Source organism: Sebastes fasciatus, chromosome 1 (genome assembly GCF_043250625.1).
Source record: "Sebastes fasciatus isolate fSebFas1 chromosome 1, fSebFas1.pri, whole genome shotgun sequence".
Taxonomy (NCBI): domain Eukaryota; kingdom Metazoa; phylum Chordata; class Actinopteri; order Perciformes; family Sebastidae; genus Sebastes; species Sebastes fasciatus.
The window spans coordinates 36236751-36260296 of record NC_133795.1 but is presented as its reverse complement, the minus strand read 5'-3'; the positions used below and the strand labels follow the sequence as shown (position 1 = coordinate 36260296).

General features: G+C 41.7%; 2 protein-coding genes across 2 annotated transcripts; both read left to right on the top strand.

Annotated features, from left to right (window-relative positions):
* Positions 1 to 2332: 2332 nt before the first annotated feature.
* Positions 2333 to 4018, top strand: LOC141774354 (tripartite motif-containing protein 16-like). Its single transcript, XM_074646966.1, has one exon. It carries the CDS (start codon positions 2344 to 2346, stop codon positions 4015 to 4017), a length of 1674 nt encoding a protein of 557 aa, XP_074503067.1. The 5' UTR covers positions 2333 to 2343; the 3' UTR covers position 4018.
* A 15205-nt stretch (positions 4019 to 19223) lies between these two features.
* On the top strand, positions 19224 to 20891 carry LOC141774393 (tripartite motif-containing protein 16-like). Its single transcript, XM_074647047.1, has one exon. It carries the CDS (start codon positions 19224 to 19226, stop codon positions 20889 to 20891), a length of 1668 nt encoding a protein of 555 aa, XP_074503148.1.
* The last annotated feature ends 2655 nt before the right edge of the window (positions 20892 to 23546 follow it).

Below are 23546 nucleotides of genomic sequence, written 5' to 3'. Positions count from 1 at the left end.
CTTTTTAACTCCGGATGTATTTGTGGGTTGTAAATAAACTTGGGATGCTGTTCGTATATTCAACTTGGGATGTAAATAAATCTGAGATAGTTTTTATATTATATTATATTATCATTCTATGATATATGAGTTAATAGAGGAGAAGTGAGAAAGGGGTAGGGTAATATAAGTTTTTCTTCTACCTACTCCTTTTCGGACACTATAACTCTTGTTTTGTTTGTTATTATTTTGTATCTGTTTTTATTTATTATATGTTCGAAATAAAGTCTTTCATTCATTCATTCATTTTTCATACTGCCTGCCTGAATATACCTGTATTCTCCCTCCGTCTGAAACGCTCCACAAAACCAAGCAAACCAACAACGTGCGCACTTTAATCGCGTCCAAAACATTCAAATTTGTGGATCCCAAAGTGTAAACAATGTGCTGGAGTATGGCAATGGAATATTTAATTGGATTTCTTTTGGTCAAACTTTGCCTCCAGCAACCCGCTTCCTCAGTTCTTGTATCATGCCGTAACCCGGCCAGCGTTTGCTGTTATACAATAGTATATACATGTTTTTAAAGTGCTATTGCATATCAACAAAATAAAACAAAAAAATGACTCCTACTGGAGTTGGCACCTTGCCGTGGTGGAGAAGCTTGTGTGTCTCTTTAACCCTGTATTTCAACAGGAGACTGATCTAAGTTTCCTTATAAGTTCAACCAAGTCAGCTTGGTCACAGGTTAGAGACCGGACAAATATCAGCTCCTTTGCTCAGATTTGAAGGCCATTGCAAAAATAAAACATTGTCATATGAACCTGAAGTGCTTACTCCAACTAAAACGTTCTCATGTCATCTCTGTCAGTTTTACTGCTAGCAATACAACCCAAAGTTCAGCATCACTTTAACTGTGATTAGAGGTTACTGGTAACCAATAAAAGTATCCAGCGTTATCTCTGTCAGTTTTACTGCTTTATTGGTCGTCATTCTACCATGAAGGCATGGGGGTGAAGTTTGACCCTGAAGTGACCATGCTCCTTTTATCTGGTTTTCATGTTTTTCTCAGGTTAAAAGCTTTTAAAAAGTACCCTTAAAAAATGATGAGGTAAATAAATCATTTCTGCGATCTTCTGACATCTGATCTCATCAGCTTGAACGCACCTTGGAAATCATCAAGAGTCGTAAAATCAGTTTTCTGCAACGTTTTGGAAAACCTATTTTGCGGCCAATTTGGAAAGTAGCTGCCGCGTCCGTCAGGGGCCGAATTGGCAGCGCCCCGATATCTATATCTTTTCGTGACATATAACCCTACATCTGTGCCAAATTTGTTGCTTTTATCGCAAAATGCACAATTGTTATGAATATTTCAGCTTAGCTGCCCCGCTGTTACATGAGATTTAGATTTATTTTTTCATTTATTTTCTTTAAATTTTTTAATCTGGAAAGAACTTTGTACTTAAGTTTGACAAGTGTTATATAAATTATTATTATTATTACTACACTGGTTGCTTAGGTTACTTATCTCTACTTTCTTATGTAAAACAGAAATGAAGCAGTAAAACAATGGCTTATGAGATTTCTTAAAAACAATCTCTGCAGCCTCAGGAGTGTGTGTAATGTGTCACTAGCCTGTCTGTAAACGGCTGCCCGTACAGCGGTCCGTTGCCCACACCGGGTTCCTGTCCCGGGTGAGGAAGAGTTTATGAGAAATGTGGAGCCATCACCAAAGCCTGAGGAGCCAAGAAATATTTTACAGCTGAAAAATGAAATGTTTTCAAATGTGGAGCAGGTTTGAACCGAGGCTCCGTTTGTAAATGACGAAACATACTGTGCGTTCCAAAACCCATTCTACCATACTACTTAGTATGACAGAAAAAAAGATTTCTTATGTCCCAATACATAGTATGTCAAATGCAGTGTGCCAAAAATACCAGGATGTCCTACTACATCTGGTCACATTTTACAGTATGAAAGCCAGCATGCTTTTCTGGCTGTTCTGACCCACAATCCTCTGCACAGCAGATATATTGTATTCATACTGCATGCAACAGTACGTACTTTGTAAGGGCAGCTGCAGTGTGCTAGAAGTAAAAAGGAAAAGTATGTGATTTGGGACGTAGTCAGTCGTGCTGCTCCTCGTCCTGGAATGATTCATAGTTTGATAACTCCTCCCTCCTCTTCCTGCTCTCAAACACAGACTGCTACACTCGGTCCTCTTATTTCCTTGTTCCCTCCCCTTCAGATCGACAGTTTGAAGGTGGGTGTAACCAACATAACACATGATGATTACATCAGAGCTCAAACTAGTGTCGGTTCTCAGGAAGTGAAACTCAGACAGTCGTTGCTACTGAGAGGTGAAATGGCGCAGAAAGGAGTTCAGCTGGAGAGAGAGTCATTCTCTTGTTCGATCTGTCTGGATCTACTGAAGGATCCGGTGACTACTACCTGTGGACACAGCTACTGCATGAACTGTATTAAAAGCTTCTGGGATGGAGAGGATGAGAAGAAGATCTACAGCTGCCCTCAGTGTAGGCAGACCTTCACACCGAGGCCTGTCCTGCTGAAAAACACCATGTTAGCAGTTTTAGTGGAGGAACTGAAGAAGACTGGACTCCAAGCTGCTCCTGCTGATCACTGCTATGCTGGACCTGAAGATGTGGCCTGTGATGTCTGCACTGGGAGGAAACTGAAAGCCTTCAAGTCCTGTCTGGCGTGTCTGGCCTCTTACTGTGAGAAACACCTCCAGCGTCATTATGACTCAGCTCCGTTCAAGAAACACAAGCTGGTGGAGCCCTCCAAGAAGCTCCAGGAGAACATCTGCTCTCGTCACGACGAGGTGATGAAGATGTTCTGTCGTACTGATCAGCAGTGTATCTGTTATCTCTGCTCTGTGGATGAACATAAAGGCCACGACACCGTCTCAGCTGCAGCAGAAAGGACCGAGAGGCAGAGAGAGCTGGAGGTGAGTCGACTCAACATCCAGCAGAGGATCCAGGACAGAGAGAAAGATGTGAAGCTGCTCCAACAGGAGGTGGAGGCTGTCAATCGCTCTGCTGATAAAGCAGTGGAGGACAGTGAGAAGATCTTCACCGAGCTGATCCGTCTCATGGAGAAAAGAAGCTGTGATGTGAAGCAGCAGGTCAGATCCCAGCAGAAAAGTGAAGTGAGTCGAGTCAAAGAGCTTCAGGAGAAGCTGGAGCAGGAGATCACTGAGCTGAAGAGGAGAGACGCTGAGATGAAGCTGCTGTCACACACAGAGGATCACAACCAGTTTCTTCTTAACTACCCCTCACTGTCACCACTCAGTGAATCTACATCCAGCATCAATATCCGTCCTCTGAGCTACTTTGAGGACGTGACGGCGGCTGTGTCAGAAGTCAGAGATAAACTACAGGACGTTCTGAGAGAGAAATGGACAAACGTCTCACAGACAGTGACTGAAGTGGATGTTTTACTGTCACAACCAGAGCCCAAGACCAGAGCTGGGTTCTTAAAATATTCACGAGAAATCACACTGGATCCAAACACAGCACACACACAGCTGTTATTATCTGAGGGGAACAGAAAAGCAACATATATGAAACAAGAACAGTCTTATTCTAGTCACCCAGACAGATTCACTGGATATTGTCAGCAGGTCCTGAGTAGAGAGAGTCTGACTGGACGTTGTTACTGGGAGGTGGAGAGGAGAGGGACAGGAGTTAATGTAGCAGTCGCATACAAGAGTATCAGGAGAGCAGGGGAGGGGATTGAATGTTTGTTTGGATACAATGATAAATCTTGGGCGTTAGATTGTAAACAAAACAGTTATAGCTTTTGGTACAACAAAGTCCAAACCCCCGTCTCAGGTCCTCAGTCCTCCAGAGTAGGAGTGTACCTGGATCACAGTGCAGGTATTCTGTCCTTCTACAGCGTCTCTGAAACCATGACTCTCCTCCACAGAGTCCAGACCACATTCACTGAGCCTCTCTATGCTGGACTTTGGCTTCATTATTGTGATGATAACACTGCTGAGTTGTGTAAACTGAAATAGACAGAAGTCATTTAAGGGTTAAATTCAGTGTTTTAACTCTTAAACTTCTCTGGTGTCCATCATTGTTGCTGCAGAGCTGATTTGTGTCTGGACCGCAGAGGACCAGCCCTACAAACACTAAAGTGTGTCACTGACTGACTGACTGAGTGATGAAGTTACAGGATTCATCAGCGACTGTTGCAGGTTCCTCATTGGTTGTTGCTCTTTCTAAATGAAAAGCTGGAGAACAGTTCAGTGTTTATGTTTTCTGGGGATTGTGTCAGCGGTTCATTGAATCATTACATCGTGCTGTTGTTGTGCATGTGCTATTGTTTATAGTAGTTTAAGTTACGTTACGTTGTGCTTCGTATTGTGTTACCACCGTGCATTCACACCAAGCAGGAAGCACATTAGCAAGCCACACGTCGCTACTGCGGTATGAACCCAAAATAAACACACTGTGCTGTGATTTAATATCAATAAACGGATCAAAATGATGCCGAAATAACGATAATATTGATCTGTAAAAAGAGTGAATTCATGCTTTGTCGGGTCTGTCCACAACACAGCAAGCAAACAACTTTTAAAATGCTTGTTTTCTGAACGGAGTCCGGATCGATCAGTGCCAGGCTATGCTAACATTGTAGCTGCTCCATCAACACTCCATCTAGGAATAAACACGGCAGCAACAACATCAGTGATGACGTCAACTTTGTAAGTATGTATATATTGTTACACACCACTTATATGATGAATGCTTTTGATACACATGCTTTAATAACAAGCTGAAATACTTTTAACCTGCAGACTGTATGTCATGATGATACATTTACACCTTGTATAAAATGTATAATATACTGACTAGTAAATGTCACCATTTACTATTACTGAATGCAATTTGATCATTATAAGTTGTCTTTCAATCAAACATTAAGATATAAGTGGAAAAAACTTTTCATAAAACATGATAGACATGACCACTGATTATTTGTGTAACAATTGAGCCACAAATTCACATCCTGACCAGATACGGTCCAGACAGATACTCGGTTTAGACTGAGTCTTGTTCTTTTCATGTCTTCACTGCACAGAGATCAGCTGTCAATCAAACATTATGGGCTCTACTTTGTAAACTTCTCTGTGCTCTAAATGTTTGATGAATATTTGTATATATATATATATGTGTGTGTGTGTGTGTGTGTGTGTGTGTGTGTGTGTGTTGTTGTTTCTCTTCCACTGCACGGGTCTTAAAGGAAGGTCTAGTGATTTATTTCTTATCATAGATATTCTGTTCTCACCACTTTTTGTAAAGATATCTAGAATCACATTTATTTGTTGGGCAGACTAAATGTTGTCGTCCAGATCGACGTACAAACGAGATCCTAAGATGTTTAATGAAACTGTAATTATCATGATCATAATCAATAAGGAAATCATTATTCTCTGTTACATCGCTGAGATTCTGATCAAACAAACTGATTGTGTGGATGAAAATGAATCTGTACGTGAAATCACTGAACAAGAGTCATTTAGCAGACTTTACTGATGGGATGTGTGAACAAACTGAAGGTTTCTATAATCAATAAACAAGAATGAACTAAGTCTTTTCTTGTCTTTTTTCCAGGGTATCATACAAAGCTCCAGGCTGCTTTGGATCAGGATGACGTCCTGAAATTGAACCGTTTTGTCACAAATGCTTCAAAGTTAAATATGTGAGAAAGTTATCATGAAGCATATTTAAATATTTCAGGACGGTTTAGTTTGATAACTCCCTGTTGTCAGTCAGCTGTTTTTAACCAGTCAAAGAACACAGTTTGTTGTGAAATCACACTGGATCCAAACTGATTTGGTGTTCATGGTATTCAACCTCTAAATCACTATTCCAATGCTTAGTCTGTTTATGATAAATATCCCATGAAATAAGGAATAATCCCACAACATTATTCATATCTAACATTGATTATTATTAGTTATTCTCAGATGGATTTCTCTGTTTGTTGTGTGTAGAGGTGGCTTTACTTTACTGTTTAAGTTCTGGACTACCCCACACTGTCTTCTGTCTGAGTGTCCTGAATAGTGTATATAGAGAAGTCTTTGTCCAAATGAACCCGGAAAGATTCACAAGTGCATATTTGTCTCTCAGTTTGGGGCTCCGTCCTCACTAGGCCGCCGTTTGTCTCACCCCAAACAGAGCTCTTGGGGATAGAGCGGCCCAGTGAGGGCTGTGTGGCAGTAAGAAAAGCTGTTGTTGCCCCCTGTGATCACTCATTTTAAATGTCAGCGTAGCCCATCACACAGTACGGCTGCTGTCATTAAACAGTATCAGATGATATTGTGATTGAGTAATGCTCAGCAGAGCAGCAGCTTGGGAATGACTGCTGGTCAGCAGGTGGTACTATCTACGAAAATAATGTGAAATACTTTTGTCTCCGCATATTGACTGCTGAACACGTGGAGATTCTCTCAGAAAGCGCCGACTTGGACCACAAGAGGTCAGGAGTGCTCAGTTTTAAAGTGGTCTGAGGATGTTAATCCACCAATCTGACAGCCTGAACTCATTCAGTCAAAGTCCAAGCCAAGCTTTCACATCTAGCTGTTAGTCTGAAGGACATGAATGTCATCAGGACACTGAGCCATATCACAGTCAGATGCTGAACTAGCGGTCCTGAACCTCGTCATCGCTGTCATTACTGTGAATGCTCATTTTGATCCAGAGATTTCTGTAGAACATGTGACTGATGGACAGTAGTTCAGACACTGCAGTGAGCTTAATGGAGATCGTCTGACCTCTTGACCTCTAGTAGAAGACGTTGCATGGTGTGAAGGACAGCGAACCGCGTTAATATTCCAAAACGTTGCAGAAAACTGATTTTATGACTCTTGATGATTTCTAAGGAGTTCAAGCTAATGACATCAGATGTCAGAAGATCACAGGCATGATTTTTTTTACCTCTTTATCTTCAAAGGGTACTTTTTAAAAGCTTTTAACCTGAGAAAAACATAAAAACCAAATAAAAGGAGCACGGTCACTTCAGGGTCAAAACTTCATCTCCTTGCCTTCATGATAAGATGAGATGAGATGGTATGGTATGAGATGAAATGAGATGAGATGAGATGAGATGAGATGAGATGAGATGAGATGAGATGAGATGAGATGAGATGAGATGAGATGAGATATACTTTCATTGTCCCCGTTGGGAAATTTTTCCTGGACTCTGTCCAACTGCAGTTACAAACACTAAATTAAAACAACATCAACACCAATAATAAACGATTCCACACAAGACAGGGAAACAGTTTCACAGAAACGGATGTTTCAACACAAACACAGTCCACGTACATAACGGCACATACTATCACACACACCATGGCAGGTATTGCACCGAGGTAGTGCACTGCACCGTCTACCGTCTTGCCCATATTGCACATACAATACCCCAATCTTACACAGATGCAACATATTGCACTGTCCCTATTTAACATATTGCATTGTCCCTATTTAACATATTGCACTGTCCCTATTTAACATATTGCACTGCAGCTTTATGTTATGAATTGTTGAGAGGTTTAATCGACATCGGCAAGAATGAATGTTTGTAACGGTTCAATCTGCTCCGTGGGACTCTATATCTCCTGCCGGAAGGTAAAAGTTGGTACTCCTGATGTAAGATGTGAGTTGGGTCTCACACAGTTTTCTGTGCCTGTCTGATGACAGACTGCTCATAAAGCATCTGGAGGGTAGGGTGGGTTTTGACCCCCATAATCTTCATAGCAGTCTGCACCAGGCAAGAAATCTGTGACCTCAACTGCACGGTCAGGTTACCGTACCCAGCGTCCAAAAAGGTCACTGTGCCCCCTCAGCTGAATTCTCGCCTGACAAAAAACTAAACTGAAATAACAGCTAGGCTATAAGTCAAATGAAGTCATTCAGTTTGGTAATGGAAGGACTTAACACTGCAATGCAAAATAAAGCACAAAACAGTGATAGTTTTGCATTTAGGAAACAACTAGGACATGTACTTGGGCTTGATTACATTGTTTTCTATTGGAGTGTCCTAACTGGCTGCGAGCAACACGGCGCTGCACAGCGTAACGTTTTGTCTGAACTTCTATCGGATACACGGTTCCTATTTTTTCCTGTCACTCATATTGAGAGGAACGGCTGATTAGTTTAGATAAAATGAGCCGAGAAAAACGGGTCAGTTGTCCTGGATGTAAATGAAAATATTAACTTGATTACTGACACTTTCAGCCCAGGCATGGACGCTCGCAGTTATATGTAATAAAGTTCACTAGTGAAACTTTGTTACGAGCTACCTGTCAAAAAATATAACAGCCACCTCACTAATGGTTCAAATAAAACACGAACACACAGCGTAAAGATACAACTATGGAAACTCTGTGAAATATGAACCGTCACTACAATATTTCAGTAAGAAGCCTCGTTTTGATCCGCTCCGTTTGCGTGTTTGTTTTTATTTTATTTTTTTATCGAGCTCAATAGAAAAAATGAGAGAAAGTAGACCTACAAACCCGGTGCATTAAAACACAATTAGGACCAAGAGAGTAAAAAGCTTCCTGTGCTCCTCTCACATCTTACTTTTTTCTACCTGTTTGGATTATTCTGTTCAGTAATGTGGAATAAAACAACAGACTAATGTTACACTACAGCAGGCTGAGCAGGGACAACAACTGCTGAGTGAAACATCCACATTTAGTCTTTATTAACTTAAATTATAGTTATGAAGAAATCAGTCAGACTGTTAGATTAATGTGTTGTTTAACTCCCTGTTTACTTTATCTCGGTACCCGTGTGTGCACATTTTGACCCTGGCACGAGCAAGACGCAGGGCGTGCCTGAGGAGTTATCTGTAGCCTCCAGTACCTCCTCATTTCAAAACAGAAACCATAATAAGGTGGCAGCTGGCTGGAGAAGATCACTAGATAATAACCTACTTGATCTTGGTCATATCGTATGTTATTTCCAGTAAATATCACAAAAAAAACGTGTGTTTTCTGATAGAAAAAAAAAAAGGTACGACTGTAGGAAGATAACATATTATTAAGTACTACTAACCCATCTTTGAGGTGGTTACGTCTTCAGCTCCAGTCTGATCTGGAGCTCACAGCTGATATGTTCCTGGTTTGTTTACATGATGTAACAGAAGTGCAGAGTTGCAGAGAAGGACAGAGAGCGTCAGATGCGCGATGCAGCGCGATAGTCGGACGCTCTCATCCAGTTAGGACACGGTGTTAGTTTATAACCTGTTTTTGTGGACATAACAGCACGTGTATGCGTGCGTGCGCACCTGTGCGCATAAGTGGCAGTATGTATACACCTCTCTGTCAGTTTATTTCTTTCATGAAACATGATAATGTTAAAGATACACTTAAAGGGACTGTTTGTAACTTTCTAAGCGTATAAATGTAGCGGGTTGCCACACATGCGCGCTCGCATATGCGCGCTCGAGTGTGGCGGCTGACTCGTCTCCTCTGCCTGCTCGCCTTCACTCAGACAGAGCGCGCGTTCTCGCGTACTCGCTCCACCTCTAGACGTGAACGCACGCTCACTACACACTGCAGAAGAGTTAGTTTAGCTCTGAGAATATCTAGTGAATGTACAGTGGACGTTTGTGCAGAAATAACTGCTGCAGCTCCTCCAGACCAACAGAGGTTTTCCGTGTCTTGGGAAGTAACGGGGCTTCGCAGAGAGAAACGTTACCGTCTCGTTACCGACCGGTTGCCGGTGTCTTCCTGCTCTCTCCGGCTGCGGGCGGAGGGATACGAGTTTCTCGCTGGGGAGCCCCGCTGCTGAAGCCTGCGCTGAGGCAGGAGAAGCAAACACAGTATCAGCATTGATTCATGGAGAGACCTTCGTCTGTTCAGCTAACATTACTGCCAAGCAGGTGAAATATAGAGGGATATTGTGCTTTTAGCTGACGTGTGTCGCCTCACTGTTTTGAGCAATGCTTCGTTGATTTCACAGCCACAGCTGTCGCTGTTACAGTTTTTCTCAATTGTTTACACACAAATACTGGTACTTGACACACAATGACCACAACATGTAACTCATGCACCAACCCCCTGAACCAATTCTGCTAAACTACAAGCACAATTCCTGCTTTACACTCAAATTGCAGTTCTAAAACACACTTTTTTCAAAACACTACACACAATTCTCTGCATTTGGCACAATTTTCATGAAGAAAATCTCGTTTTCACAAGGAACACACTGTCATTCAAAATTCTAAAGTCAATTGCCCTACACACTGACTCATCACATGGGCAAACACCTGTCACACAGTGTAACAATTAGCAATCAGTTGATGCTTTTCATGGCTGGATTCGACATGCTAAGCGATATTTCCCCCGCTGCTTGGCCAGGGAAAACATTGCTTGTGATGTGGATGAGGTGCTGTGGCCAGACCGAAACAGAAGAGAGGATGCAGCATAGTTTTTTTTACTGTAACTGTATACAGTAAATTCTTCTGTTGTTTTGTATGTAGACCACTGTATGTGCAACTTTGTGTTGGTTGGGATGTACACTGTGTACATTGTTTTTGTGGGGAAAATAAAATATATTTGTTACCGTGTATTTGTGTGTTCTGAGTATAAAAACAATATTCTAAAATATTTTACAACACACTTATGTATGTACTGTCTGTAGTAAGTGTAACACTGAAGAAAAAAAAGGCCTAAATCATTATGATGAATGGAGAAGAAGTGTTTTCCATTCATCATAGTGTTTTACATTGAGCACATCAGTGTTCAACTGGTTCTTATAAATGTCTATTCATATGATGGTTTGTGTGTGTCATTTGAAAACAAAATACCATTTTGAGAAGAAATAACATTGTTTTGAATGTAAAGTTTCATTTTGCAGGAGAATTGAGGGGTTTTGCCCATTGTGTGTGTGTTTTTTGATTTGTGTGTAGAATTCTGAGAGTATGAGGCATGCTTTCAGAAAATGTGTGTAAACAATCGAGAAAAACTGTAATAAGCATTTCTGAAAGTTACAAATAGTCCCTTAAATAAAGGCTATATGAGGTGAAAAAAAATGCCCCCCCTGTCAAAGCTGATTGCCCGTCCGCCCCTAACACTCTGGCGCCGACCCTCACCGTACCATGCCGTGATACCATATCTAATGATGCTTTCCAAGACAGCCCGGTAGAAAACTAACATGATCTACTGCTCCGCTCCATAGAACCTGAGTCTGCGTAAAAAGGTTTCCAACATGTACCTTCCAGCTGAGAGTGTTGTCGATGTTGACCCCTAAATACCTGTATGAACAGACCTGTGTGATAGATGTATTTAGATAGAATGACAACCAATAGCAGTAAAACTGACAGAGGTAATGCTGGATACATTTCTCGTTCACCAGTAACCTCTAATCACAGTTAAAGTGGTTGTATTGCTAACTAGCCGTGATATCGGCCCAACTAAAGGAGAAAATCATCATCAATTGCTTCTGCTGCTTCTTTTCTCTCTCCATTCAGTCCTGTTGCTAGTGAAACAGGTCGCTAAGGTTGCTTTCACTCATAACCCGTTTGGTTACCTGAAAAGGTGGGTCTCGGTCCGCCTCCATGCGGACTCTGGTACGGTTTGTTTATGTAATTTTAGCATGATTTCAAAAGCTAAACTAATAAATCCATCTGCTGATTGTGAAATCTGTTCAGGAAGTGATCTTATTGATCTGTATTTAAGGCCATGTATAGAAGCACGCCAGCGAGGAGGTTTTCCCTGATTAACAGGTCAAAAGCAGTTAAACCCACCGATCATAAGGTCGGTGGTTCGATCCCCGGCTGCTCCGGTCACATGTCGATGTGTCCATGAGCAAGACACTTAATCCTAAATTAGCCATCGGTGTGTGAACGAGTGTTTAGATTAGATCCTAGTTGGCACCTTGCATGGCAGCCTCTGCCATCAGTGTGTGAATGTGTGTGTGAATGCTGACATGTAGTGTAAAGTGCTTTGAGTGGTCTGAAGACTAGAAAAGTACTAAATAAATGCAAGTCTATTTACCATTAACCATTAACTCTATATAAAAAAGTGTATGACAGCGATCTCACAGTCATACACCCCATGCACGTGTCCTTGCGCTCCCCGACGTTTTCACTATGCATTCACACCAATCATCTGAAAGCGTGTAAAGAGGTTTTTGTACAGTCCTGTCTCTACTATTATTCATCATAACGTGGCTGATTTGCAGTCTAATAATACTAACTAGAAAATGCATTTCCTGCTGAAAATGCGTGGGAATGCTGACAGCTGAAAGGACCTGCAGGATCTCTGTTCTAGTCAGCTGCTCGATAGCGGTGTTTTAGTTTTAGTCTTTTCAAGTTATATTGAGTGTAGGGAGTCTTCCTTTAGGCCTGTTTTCATTTAGTGTTTCCCTCTCCCTTTGAATCGCTTGCGATTTTTGTGGTTATCCTTCAGGAGTAACTTTAAGATTCCCCTGGGGCCTCATGTATAAACGGTGCGCACGTACTAAAATGTTGCGTACGCTGTGTTTCACGCTCACGCCGGGATGTATAAAAGTCAACGTGACGTGAGAATGTGCGGACCGTGCCGTAAATTCTAGACCAGTCGTGAAAATGTGCGGGCCGTCCTCCAAACTCTGTCATCTGGCAGTGTCAAACTACAAAGTACTGAAACTCGCTAAATGCGTAAAAATATTTTTTCCACTCAACTTACTGAGTTTTATTTATGATGTGGGATCCAAAAAAAACACATATTTCTTTACTAGTTTGCGCATAATATTTAACATCAGAAGGCACAACAAAAACACATTTAAACTAATTTCCCAGAGATGACATGCCTTAACCACCGTGCCAAAACCAAAATCGCGTGCTGCACAATGTGGCAGACCAACATGCTGTGTCTGTGCTCCAGAGGAGCTACAGATGGATGAACCGGACCCTGGCACACCTAACAATGAGCCAAAAGCAGCAGCTTTACAGCGCCGTTTAGATGCAACACACAGAATGTAAAGCAACGAGGTGAGTTGAGACAAACATTTATTTTTCAACAAGGTCTTTTAATATATAACTTATCCCACCAAGAACCTCATTCATTCTTTTTAATTCGTTGCATATATATTCTTCATTGTATTGACAATCTCTCTCTGTGACTCACAGCACAGCGTTAGTGAGGACACGGCCAGACCGCCGCCCCTCAGCAGTCGAGGCTCGGGCGCAGCTGACCGTTCTTCTTTTTGTTCCTTTTCCAGCGTGATTTGCCGTCGTTATTTGGACAATAGGTGACAGCATGGAGCGTGTTTATAGTTATTTGCATAGTTATTAATGGGAGGAGACAAGGCGGACCAAGTGGCACGTGCAGCTGCGCTCAATTTCACGTTCATTGAGATGTATAAAGGAAAGGTACGCAGGAACAGGCGTACGCACGGTTTTATACATGTGGAAATTTCTGTGCTTACGTACTTTTCCAATTTTGTTAGTACGCCATCTTCCAGTGTGAAAGCTGCGCAGTCTTTTATACATGAGGCCCCTGGTCCGCAATTGCGTCCCTCCCCCTGTCCTCCTGATGGTTAACTTAACGGAAAATGCATCAGGGGCCTCATGTATAAACGGTGCGCACGTACTAAAATGTTGCGTACGCTGTGTTTCACGCTCACACCGGGATGTATAAAAATCAACGTGGCGTGAGAATGTGCGTACCGTGCCGCAAACTCTAGACCAGTCGTGAGAATGTGCGGGCCATCCTACAAACTCTGTCATTTTGGCAGCGTCAAACTACAAAGTGCTGAAACTCGCTAAATGTGTAAAAATAATTTTTCCACTCAACTTACTGAGCTTTATTTATGATGTTGGATAAAAAAAAACCCACATATTTCTTAACTAGTTTGCGCATAATATTTAACATCAGAAAGGCACAACAAAAACACATTTAAACTAATTTCCCAGAGATGACATGTCTTAACCACCGTGCCAAAAACAAAATCACATGCTGCACAATGTGGCAAACCACCGTGGTGAGCCTGTGTCCCCTGGAGCTACAGATGGATGAACCGGACCCTGGCACACCTAACAATGAGCCAAATGCAGCAGCTATATGGCGCCGTTTGGATGAGATACACAGAATGTAAAGCAACGAGGTGAGTTGAGACAAACATTTATTTTTCAACAAGGTCTTTTAATATATGACTTATCCCACCAAGAACGTCATTCATTCTTTTTAATTCGTTGCATATATATATATATCCTTCATTGTATTGACAATCTCTCTCTGTGACTCCAGCACAGCGTATAGTATATATTTAGTGAGGACGCGGCCAGACCGGCGCCCCTCAGCAGCCGAGGCACGGGGCGCAGCTGACCGTGCGCATTCGGAAGCCTTCGGGAGCCTTCGGGAGCCTTCGGGAGCGCACGGTCAGCTGCTGTGGAGACGTTGCGTTTGTTACTGATTCCTGATGAAAGACCATCAAATAAAATATGTTTTCTAGCTTCCACCTCAGTAACAAACACTTCAATTTCACACTCTGTGAAATTCTTCTTTTTTGTTCCTTTTCCAGCGTGATTTGCCGTTGTTATTTGGACAATAAGTGACAGCATGGAGCGTGTTTATAGTCATTTGCATAGTTATTAATGGGAGGAGACAAGGCGGACCAAGTGGCACGTGCAGCTGCGCTCAATTTCACGTCAATTGGGATGTATAAAGGAAAGGTGCGCAGGAACAGGCGTACGCACGGTTTTATACATGTGAACATTTCTGTGCGTACGTACTTTTCCAATTTTGTGAGTACGCCATCTTCCAGTGTGAAAGCTGCGCAGTCTTTTATACATGAGGCCCCAGGTGTCTCATTTATAACCGTTGCGTACGCACAAAACGGGGCCTGAAATGTGCGTATGCCACTTCCCACGCAACAGTTGTGATCTATAAAAACAAACTTGACGGAGAATGTGCGCACCGGTACGGAAACTTTGACCCGTGCGTACGCATATTATGGAGGCACCGAGGCAGGGGAAACTGGAGACGCAGATGAATTGAAGCCAGAATGTAGACATTAAATGTCATTATACGTATGACGGATTTACAGAGTGATATTATTACTACTTATACTTGATATACTACTGAACAGAGAGAAGTAAAACTATATATGAGCCAGTAAGAGCTCCGTCACCTATTGAAGCGACCTGAGAACATCTGAGAGCATCGTTTGATTCTTTTCTTTTCTCGGTGCGTTCCAAACATTAAAGCAGCCGCCGCACATGGCAACACGAGTCAAATGCTCTGTGAGCTGGCATAGCGAAATGTTTTGCCACTGAGCTGTATTCTAAAATGATATTTTGTATTTCTTTGGTGATAGAGGCAGAAAGAAATATGTGTGTGTAATATGTGTGTGTTATTTACATTGTGTGGACAGAGAGGGATTCTTTAGCTGAAGTTCATGGGTTATGAGATTAGCTTGATTCTGTTCATCCCTGTGCTGCTTGTGTGCATCAACGCAAGGTGTCAGTGTTGTGACAGGGAAAGTATTCACATTGCCTTACTCACAATATTCACATATAGTGAGTATTTAATGTTTAAACTGTAGGTTGTTTGCATAATAATCTACAACTCAAATGGGTTCACAATTATGAAATAGTCATTTAATAGTGTTGTTTACACTTTACTATTGAGTGGTTTATAATAATAGTGAGGTTGACATATTTCATATGTTAATATTACGATGCAAGTTAATATTGTGATGCAACAGTTCTCCTACATTCATGGGTTAAGCATTGAAAAGTTGTATTATATGTTGATATTGATCAAATTAAACTGTACAGTTAAGAGCTTGGCTAGATTTGCATATATTGCTATATAAGCCGTGTTATTTTACACAGGCTAGGTTTTCTGGATACCCTTGAACTCCGGATTTGGATTGGAATCTCTCCCTGACGAGGGGGATGGCGAGCTACCCGTGCTGAGCACCTGGATTGAGGAGCGCTTTCAACTTTCATCTGCCTTGCTGTCAGTGTGGTAGGACTGTGGGGAAGGACCTCAAAAGACAATTGGATCTGAACATTTTATTTTGGGGATTACTTTTATTTTTTAGGGTGCACCCAGTTCAATAGACATTTCAAACTGAACAAAACTGAATGTCGGCAGTAATTGTGAATTTATTCTGTGTCAATACAATAATTTTCCTTTAAACTTAATTCTGTGTTCTGCTTACTCATTGTGGTGTCCGATTCCTGTTCATTATTCCTCTCTACGAATCTAGGTTATACTAGTCCAGTGTATACTTATTCATCAGGTGGGTTACAATGACATGACTTATTCATTTATTTATGGTTTATTAGATAGGGACAGATACAGTATACATATAGACAAAATGAAAATGGCTATCCGATGCAACTATCAGACTGTCTCCAGTGCGCCACCGCGCTGCGCCACACACTCTGCCTCCTCCAGTCATCTCCAACCAGCACATCTTCACCAGTATGGATTGTGTAAATTAACAAAGTGTGTAAATGAAGCCAGTGACAGCTCTCACACAATCGTTACTCTCCATATCGGCATTATCATTATCAGTCCTAATCATAATGCAGGACAAGTTCACTATAAAAACTTAAATAATAAATAATAAATAGTGTACACCTGTCAAACTTCCTTTTTTCTAATTATATCCAGGTGGGGGATATTACTGATTGTCTTGATCATTTTAAGTGAATGGATCAGTCTGATTGCTGTAAAGATATAAACACACCGGTGAGACTCGGAACATGCTGCATGGTGCTAGTGGATATACCGGCACTGTGAGGACTACGTGACGTGAATGAGAGAATCAGGAGGGAACGAGTGTTCAGAGATCTCCTCACCTACAAACACCTCCATCTCTGTGTCAGAAAAACTCCTTGAACATTGCGTGCAGGTGTGCGTACGCACAGTTTTATAAGTCCGATTTTTTTTGGCACATTTTTAGTATGGATCCTACACACTGTTTTATAAAAGAGACCCCTGGTAATTTTCTTCCAGGACATTTTCTGTTTTTCTTCAGATGTTTTTTCTTAGAGTGTGGTGGCTGATCAGCACAAGACCTACGAAAAATATGAAAATGTTCTAAAATGTCCCGTGGTACCAGTCCATCTATCCTCTCATTCACAAACATTCAGGGGAACCACCCTATGTTTTCCCTGACAATGCGACATTATTTTTCATACTGCCTGCCTGAATATACCTGTATTCTCCCTCCGTCTGAAACGCTCCGCAAAACCAAGCAAACCAACAACGTGCGCACTTTAATCACGTCCAAAACATTCAAATTTGTGGATCCCAAAGTGTAAACAATGTGCTGGAGTATGGCAATGGAATATTTAATTGGATTTCTTTTGGTCAAACTTTGCCTCCAGCAACCCGCTTCCTCAGTTCTTGTATCATGCCGTAACCCGGCCAGCGTTTGCTGTTATACAATAGTATATACATGTTTTTAAAGTGCTATTGCATATCAAAAAAATAAAACAAAAAAATGAATCCTACTGGAGTTGGCACCTTGCCGTGGTGGATAAGCTTGTGTGTCTCTTTAACCCTGTATTTCAACAGGAGACTGATCTAAGATTCCTTATAAGTTCAACCAAGTCAGCTTGGTCACAGGTTAGAGACCGGACAAATATCAGCTCCTTTGCTCAGATTAGAAGGCCATTGCAAAAATAAAACATTGTCATATGAACCTGAAGTGCTTACTCCAACTAAAAAGCTCTCATGTCATCTCTGTCAGTTTTACTGCTAGCAATACAACCCAAAGTTCTACCAAAGTTCAGCATCACTTTAACTGTGATTAGAGGTTACTGGCGACCAAGAAATGTATCCAGCGTTACCTCCGTCAGTTTTACTGCTTTATTGGTCGTCATTCTACCATGAAGGCATGGGGGTGAAGTTTGACCCTGAAGTGACCATGCTCCTTTTATTTGGTTTTCACGTTTTTCTCAGGTTAAAAGCTTTTAAAAAGTACACTTAAAAAATGAGGAGGTAAAAAAATCATTTCTGTGATCTTCTGACATCTGATCTCATCAGCTTGAACGCACCTTGGAAATCATCAAGAGTCGTAAAATCAGTTTTCTGCAACGTTTTGGAAAACCTATTTTGTGGCCATTTTGGAAAGTAGCTGCCGCGTCCGTCAGGGGCCGAATTGGCAGCGCCCCGATATCTATATATTTTCGTGACATATAACCCTACATCTGTGCCTAATCTGTTGCTTTAATCGCAAAATGCACAATTGTTATGAATATTTCAGCTCAGCTGCCCCGCTGTTACATGAGATTTAGATTTATTTTCATTTCTTTTCTGTAAATCTTTTAATCTGGAAAGAACTTTGTACTTAAGTTTGACAAGTGTTATATAAATTATTATTATTATTATTACTACACTAGTTGCTTAGGTTACTTATCTCTACTTTCTTATGTAAAATGAAAAATGAAGCAGTAAAACAATGGCTTATGAGATTTCTTAAAAACAATCTCTGCAGCCTCAGGAGTGTGTGTAATGTGTCACTAGCCTGTCTGTAAACGGCTGCCCGTACAGCGGTCCGTTGCCCACACCGGGTTCCTGTCCCGGGTGAGGGAGAGTTTATGAGAAATGTGGAGCCATCACCAAAGCCTGAGGAGCCAAGAAATATTTTACAGCTGAAAACTGAAATGTTTTCAAATGTGGAGCAGGTTTGAACCGAGGCTCCGTTTGTAAATGACGAAACATACTGTGCGTTCCAAAACCCATACTACCATACTACTTAGTATCACAGAAAAAAAGATTTCTTATGTCCCAATACATAGTATGTCAAATGCAGTGTGCCAAAAATACCAGGATGTCCTACTACATCTGGTCACATTTTACAGTATGGAAGCCAGCATGCTTTTCTGGCTGTTCTGACCCACAATCCTCTGCACAGCAGATATATTGTATTCATACTGCATGCAACAGTATGTACTTTGTAAGGGCAGCTGCAGTGTACTAGAAGGAAAAAGGAAAAGTATGTGATTTGGGACGTAGTCAGTCGTGCTGCTCCTCGTCCTGGAATGAATCACAGCTTGATAACTCCTCCCTCCTCTTCCTGCTCTCAAACACAGACTGCTACACTCGGTCCTCTTATTTCCTTGTTCCCTCCCCTTCAGATCGACAGTTTGAAGGTGGGTGTAACCAACATAACACATGATGATTACATCAGAGCTCAAACTAGTGTCGGTTCTCAGGAAGTGAAACTCAGACAGTCGTTGCTACTGAGAGGTGAAATGGCGCAGAAAGGAGTTCAGCTGGACCAGGAAGCAATCTCTTGTTCGATCTGTCTGGATCTACTGAAGGATCCGGTGACTACTTCCTGTGGACACAGCTACTGCATGAACTGTATTAAAAGCTTCTGGGATGGAGAGGATGAGAAGAAGATCTACAGCTGCCCTCAGTGTAGGCAGACCTTCACACCGAGGCCTGTCCTGCTGAAGAACACCATGTTAGCAGTTTTAGTGGAGGAACTGAAGAAGACTGGACTCCAAGCTGCTCCTGCTGATCACTGCTATGCTGGACCTGAAGATGTGGCCTGTGATTTCTGCACTGGGAGGAAACTGAAAGCCTTCAAGTCCTGTCTGGCGTGTCTGGCCTCTTACTGTGAGAAACACCTCCAGCCTCATTATGATGTGGCTCCGTTCAAGAAACACAAGCTGGTGGAGCCCTCCAAGAAGCTCCAGGAGAACATCTGCTCTCGTCACGACGAGGTGATGAAGATGTTCTGTCGTACTGATCAGCAGTGTATCTGTTATCTCTGCTCTGTGGATGAACATAAAGGCCACGACATCGTCTCAGCTGCAGCAGAAAGGACCGAGAGGCAGAGAGAGCTGGAGGTGAGTCGACTCAACATCCAACAGAGGATCCAGGACAGAGAGAAAGATGTGAAGCTGCTCCAACAGGAGGTGGAGGCTGTCAATCGCTCTGCTGATAAAGCAGTGGAGGACAGTGAGAAGATCTTCACCGAGCTGATCCGTCTCATGGAGAAAAGAAGCTGTGATGTGAAGCAGCAGGTCAGATCCCAGCAGAAAAGTGAAGTGAGTCGAGTCAAAGAGCTTCAGGAGAAGCTGGAGCAGGAGATCACTGAGCTGAAGAGGAGAGACGCTGAGATGAAGCTGCTGTCACACACAGAGGATCACTACCAGTTTCTTCTTAACTACCCCTCACTGTCACCACTCAGTGAATCTACATCCAGCATCAATATCCGTCCTCTGAGCTACTTTGAGGACGTGACGGCGGCTGTGTCAGAAGTCAGAGATAAACTACAGGACGTTCTGAGAGAGAAATGGACAAACGTCTCACAGACAGTGACTGAAGTGGATGTTTTACTGTCACAACCAGAGCCCAAGACCAGAGCTGGATTCTTACAATATTCACGAGAAATCACACTGGATCCAAACACAGCAGACACACAGCTGTTATTATCTGAGGGGAACAGAAAAGCAACATTAATGAGACAAGAACAGTCTTATTCTAGTCACCCAGACAGATTCACTGGATGTGGTCAGGTCCTGAGTAGAGAGAGTCTGACTGGACGTTGTTACTGGGAGGTGGAGAGGAGAGGGACAGGAGTTTATGTAGCAGTCGCATACAAGAGTATCAGGAGAGCAGGGGGGGGGAGTGAACGTTTGTTTGGACACAATGATAAATCTTGGGCGTTAGATTGTAACCAAAACAGTTATAGCTTTTTGTACAACAGTATCCAAACCCCCGTCTCAGGTCCTCCGTCCTCCAGAGTAGGAGTGTACCTGGATCACAGTGCAGGTATTCTGTCCTTCTACAGCGTCTCTGAAACCATGACTCTCCTCCACAGAGTCCAGACCACATTCACTGAGCCTCTCTATGCTGGACTTTATCTTTATGATTATGATGTCACTGCTGAGTTGTGTAAACTGAAATAGACAGAAGTCATTTAAGGGTTAAATTCAGTGTTTTAACTCTTAAACTTCTCTGGTGTCCATCATTGTTGCTGCAGAGCTGATTTGTGTCTGGACCGCAGAGGACCAGCCCTACAAACACTAAAGTGTGTCACTGACTGACTGACTGAGTGATGAAGTTACAGGATTCATCAGCGACTGTTGCAGGTTCCTCATTGGTTGTTGCTCTTTCTAAATGAAAAGCTGGAGAACAGTTCAGTGTTTATGTTTTCTGGGGATTGTGTCAGCGGTTCATTGAATCATTACATCGTGCTGTTGTTGTGCATGTGCTATTGTTTATAGTAGTTTAAGTTACGTTACGTTGTGCTTCGTATTGTGTTACCACCGTGCATTCACACCAAGCAGGAAGCACATTAGCAAGCCACACGTCGCTACTGCGGTATGAACCCAAAATAAACACACTGTGCTGTGATTTAATATCAATAAACGGATCAAAATGATGCCGAAATAACGATGATATGATGTTGATCTGTAAAAAGAGTGAATTCATGCTTTGTCGGGTCTGTCCGCAACACAGCAAGCAAACAACTTTTAAAATGCTTGTTTTCTGAACGGAGTCCGGATCGATCAGTGCCAGGCTATGCTAACATTGTAGCTGCTCCATCAACACTCCATCTAGGAATAAACACGGCAGCAACAACATCAGTGATGACGTCAACTTTGTAAGTATGTATATATTGTTACACACCACTTATATGATGAATGCTTTTGATACACATGCTTTAATAAAAAGCTGAAATACTTTTAACCTGCAGACTGTATGTCATGATGATACATTTACACCTTGTATAAAATGTATAATATACTGACTAGTAAATGTCACCATTTACTATTACTGAATGCAATTTGATCATTATAAGTTGTCTTTCAATCAAACATTAAGATATAAGTGGAAAAACCTGTTCATAAAACATGATAGACATGACCACTGATTATTTGTGTAACAATTTAGCCACAAATTCACATCCTGACCAGATACGGTCCAGACAGATACTCGCTTTAGACTGAGTCTTGTTCTTTTCATGTCTTCACTGCACAGAGATCAGCTGTCAATCAAACATCATGGGCTCTACTTTGTAAACTTCTCTGTGCTCTAAATGTCTGATGAATATTTGTATATATATATGTATGTGTGTGTGTGTGTGTGTGTGTGTTGTTGTTTCTCTTCCACTGCACGGGTCTTAAAGGAAGGTCTAGTGATTTATTTCTTATCATAGATATTCTGTTCTCACCACTTTTTGTAAAGATATCTAGAATCACATTTATTGGTTGGGCAGACTAAATGTTGTCGTCCAGATCGACGTACAAACGAGATCCTAAGATGTTTAATGAAACTGTAATTATCATGATCATAATCAATAAGGAAATCATTATTCTCTGTTACATCGCTGAGATTCTGCTCAAACAAACTGATTGTGTGGATGAAAATGAATCTGTACGTGAAATCATTGAACAAGAGTCATTTAGCAGACTTTACTGATGGGATGTGTGAACAAACTGAAGGTTTCTATAATCAATAAACAAGAATGAACTAAGTCTTTGCTTGTCTTTTTTCCAGGGTATCATACAAAGCTGATGGAGTAAATGTGACTAGGAGAGAATAACTGAGGCAGTTTTCCTCCTGAAACACCACAAAGTCCAGTGTTCATGTTTAGAGTCAGTCAGTCTCTGTTTAAAAACAATCTAAAGAAAGATTAAAACTAAAAGGTAACATAACTTATTAGTTGTGACATGAGGATTTTGTTATCATAGTTATTGAACACAATCACAAGTTCATATATTGAATACAAATTCCAACTTCTTTCCCCACATACTGATAGAAGAACGCTCTTTTTCTCCACTTCAGCTCGTATTATTCCTCTGACGATACGCTCAACACTTGTTTCTACACCGTGTTCAGAACGTTTTATTTTCACTGGGCTTGTTGTCTCCTCTGTATAACCACAGCTGTGGTGCTTTGGTGATTCTCTGAGCAACCTGGAGAGCACACAAACGGGACTATTGTTTGTTCTTCATTCAAACCGTATCATGCAGCTTTAAACACAACAACTGTTGTGGATTTATGGCTTTTTAAACTGTTTTGGATACATGAACGAAACCGTCTTGCCACATGGACTCTACATCTCTTTCTTTACATATTTACATCTCTTTCTTTATGTGCATTTATTTTGTTTGTTGCAATACATGAGATTGATTTAAAGTGTGTATTGATCAAATCTCTTGGATTTTTGTGTAAGATGCATTACAAGAGCCACAATGAGGTGGATCACTAGACGGCACTGATTACTTCCAGAGTGAAGACAGGTGGAGCTACAGCTGACACAGATGATGGCCTGATTACTGAAGGATGCAATCGTCCAATAGGATGCTTTGTGTGTGTGTGTGTGTGTGTGTGTGTGTGTGTGTGTGTGTGTGTGTGTGTGTGTGTGTGTGTGTGTGTGTGTGTGTGTGTGTGTGTGTGTGTGTGTGTGTGTGTGTGTGTGTGTGTGTGTGTGTGTGTGTGTGTGTGTGTGTCTGGCAAAGCTGTATATAAAGTTGTTTCTGACACTCGCGTCTGTTTGACGTTGGTGTCGGCAGAGATGTTGGTTTTTGATTCAGTTTAACACTCTTTGACTAAAG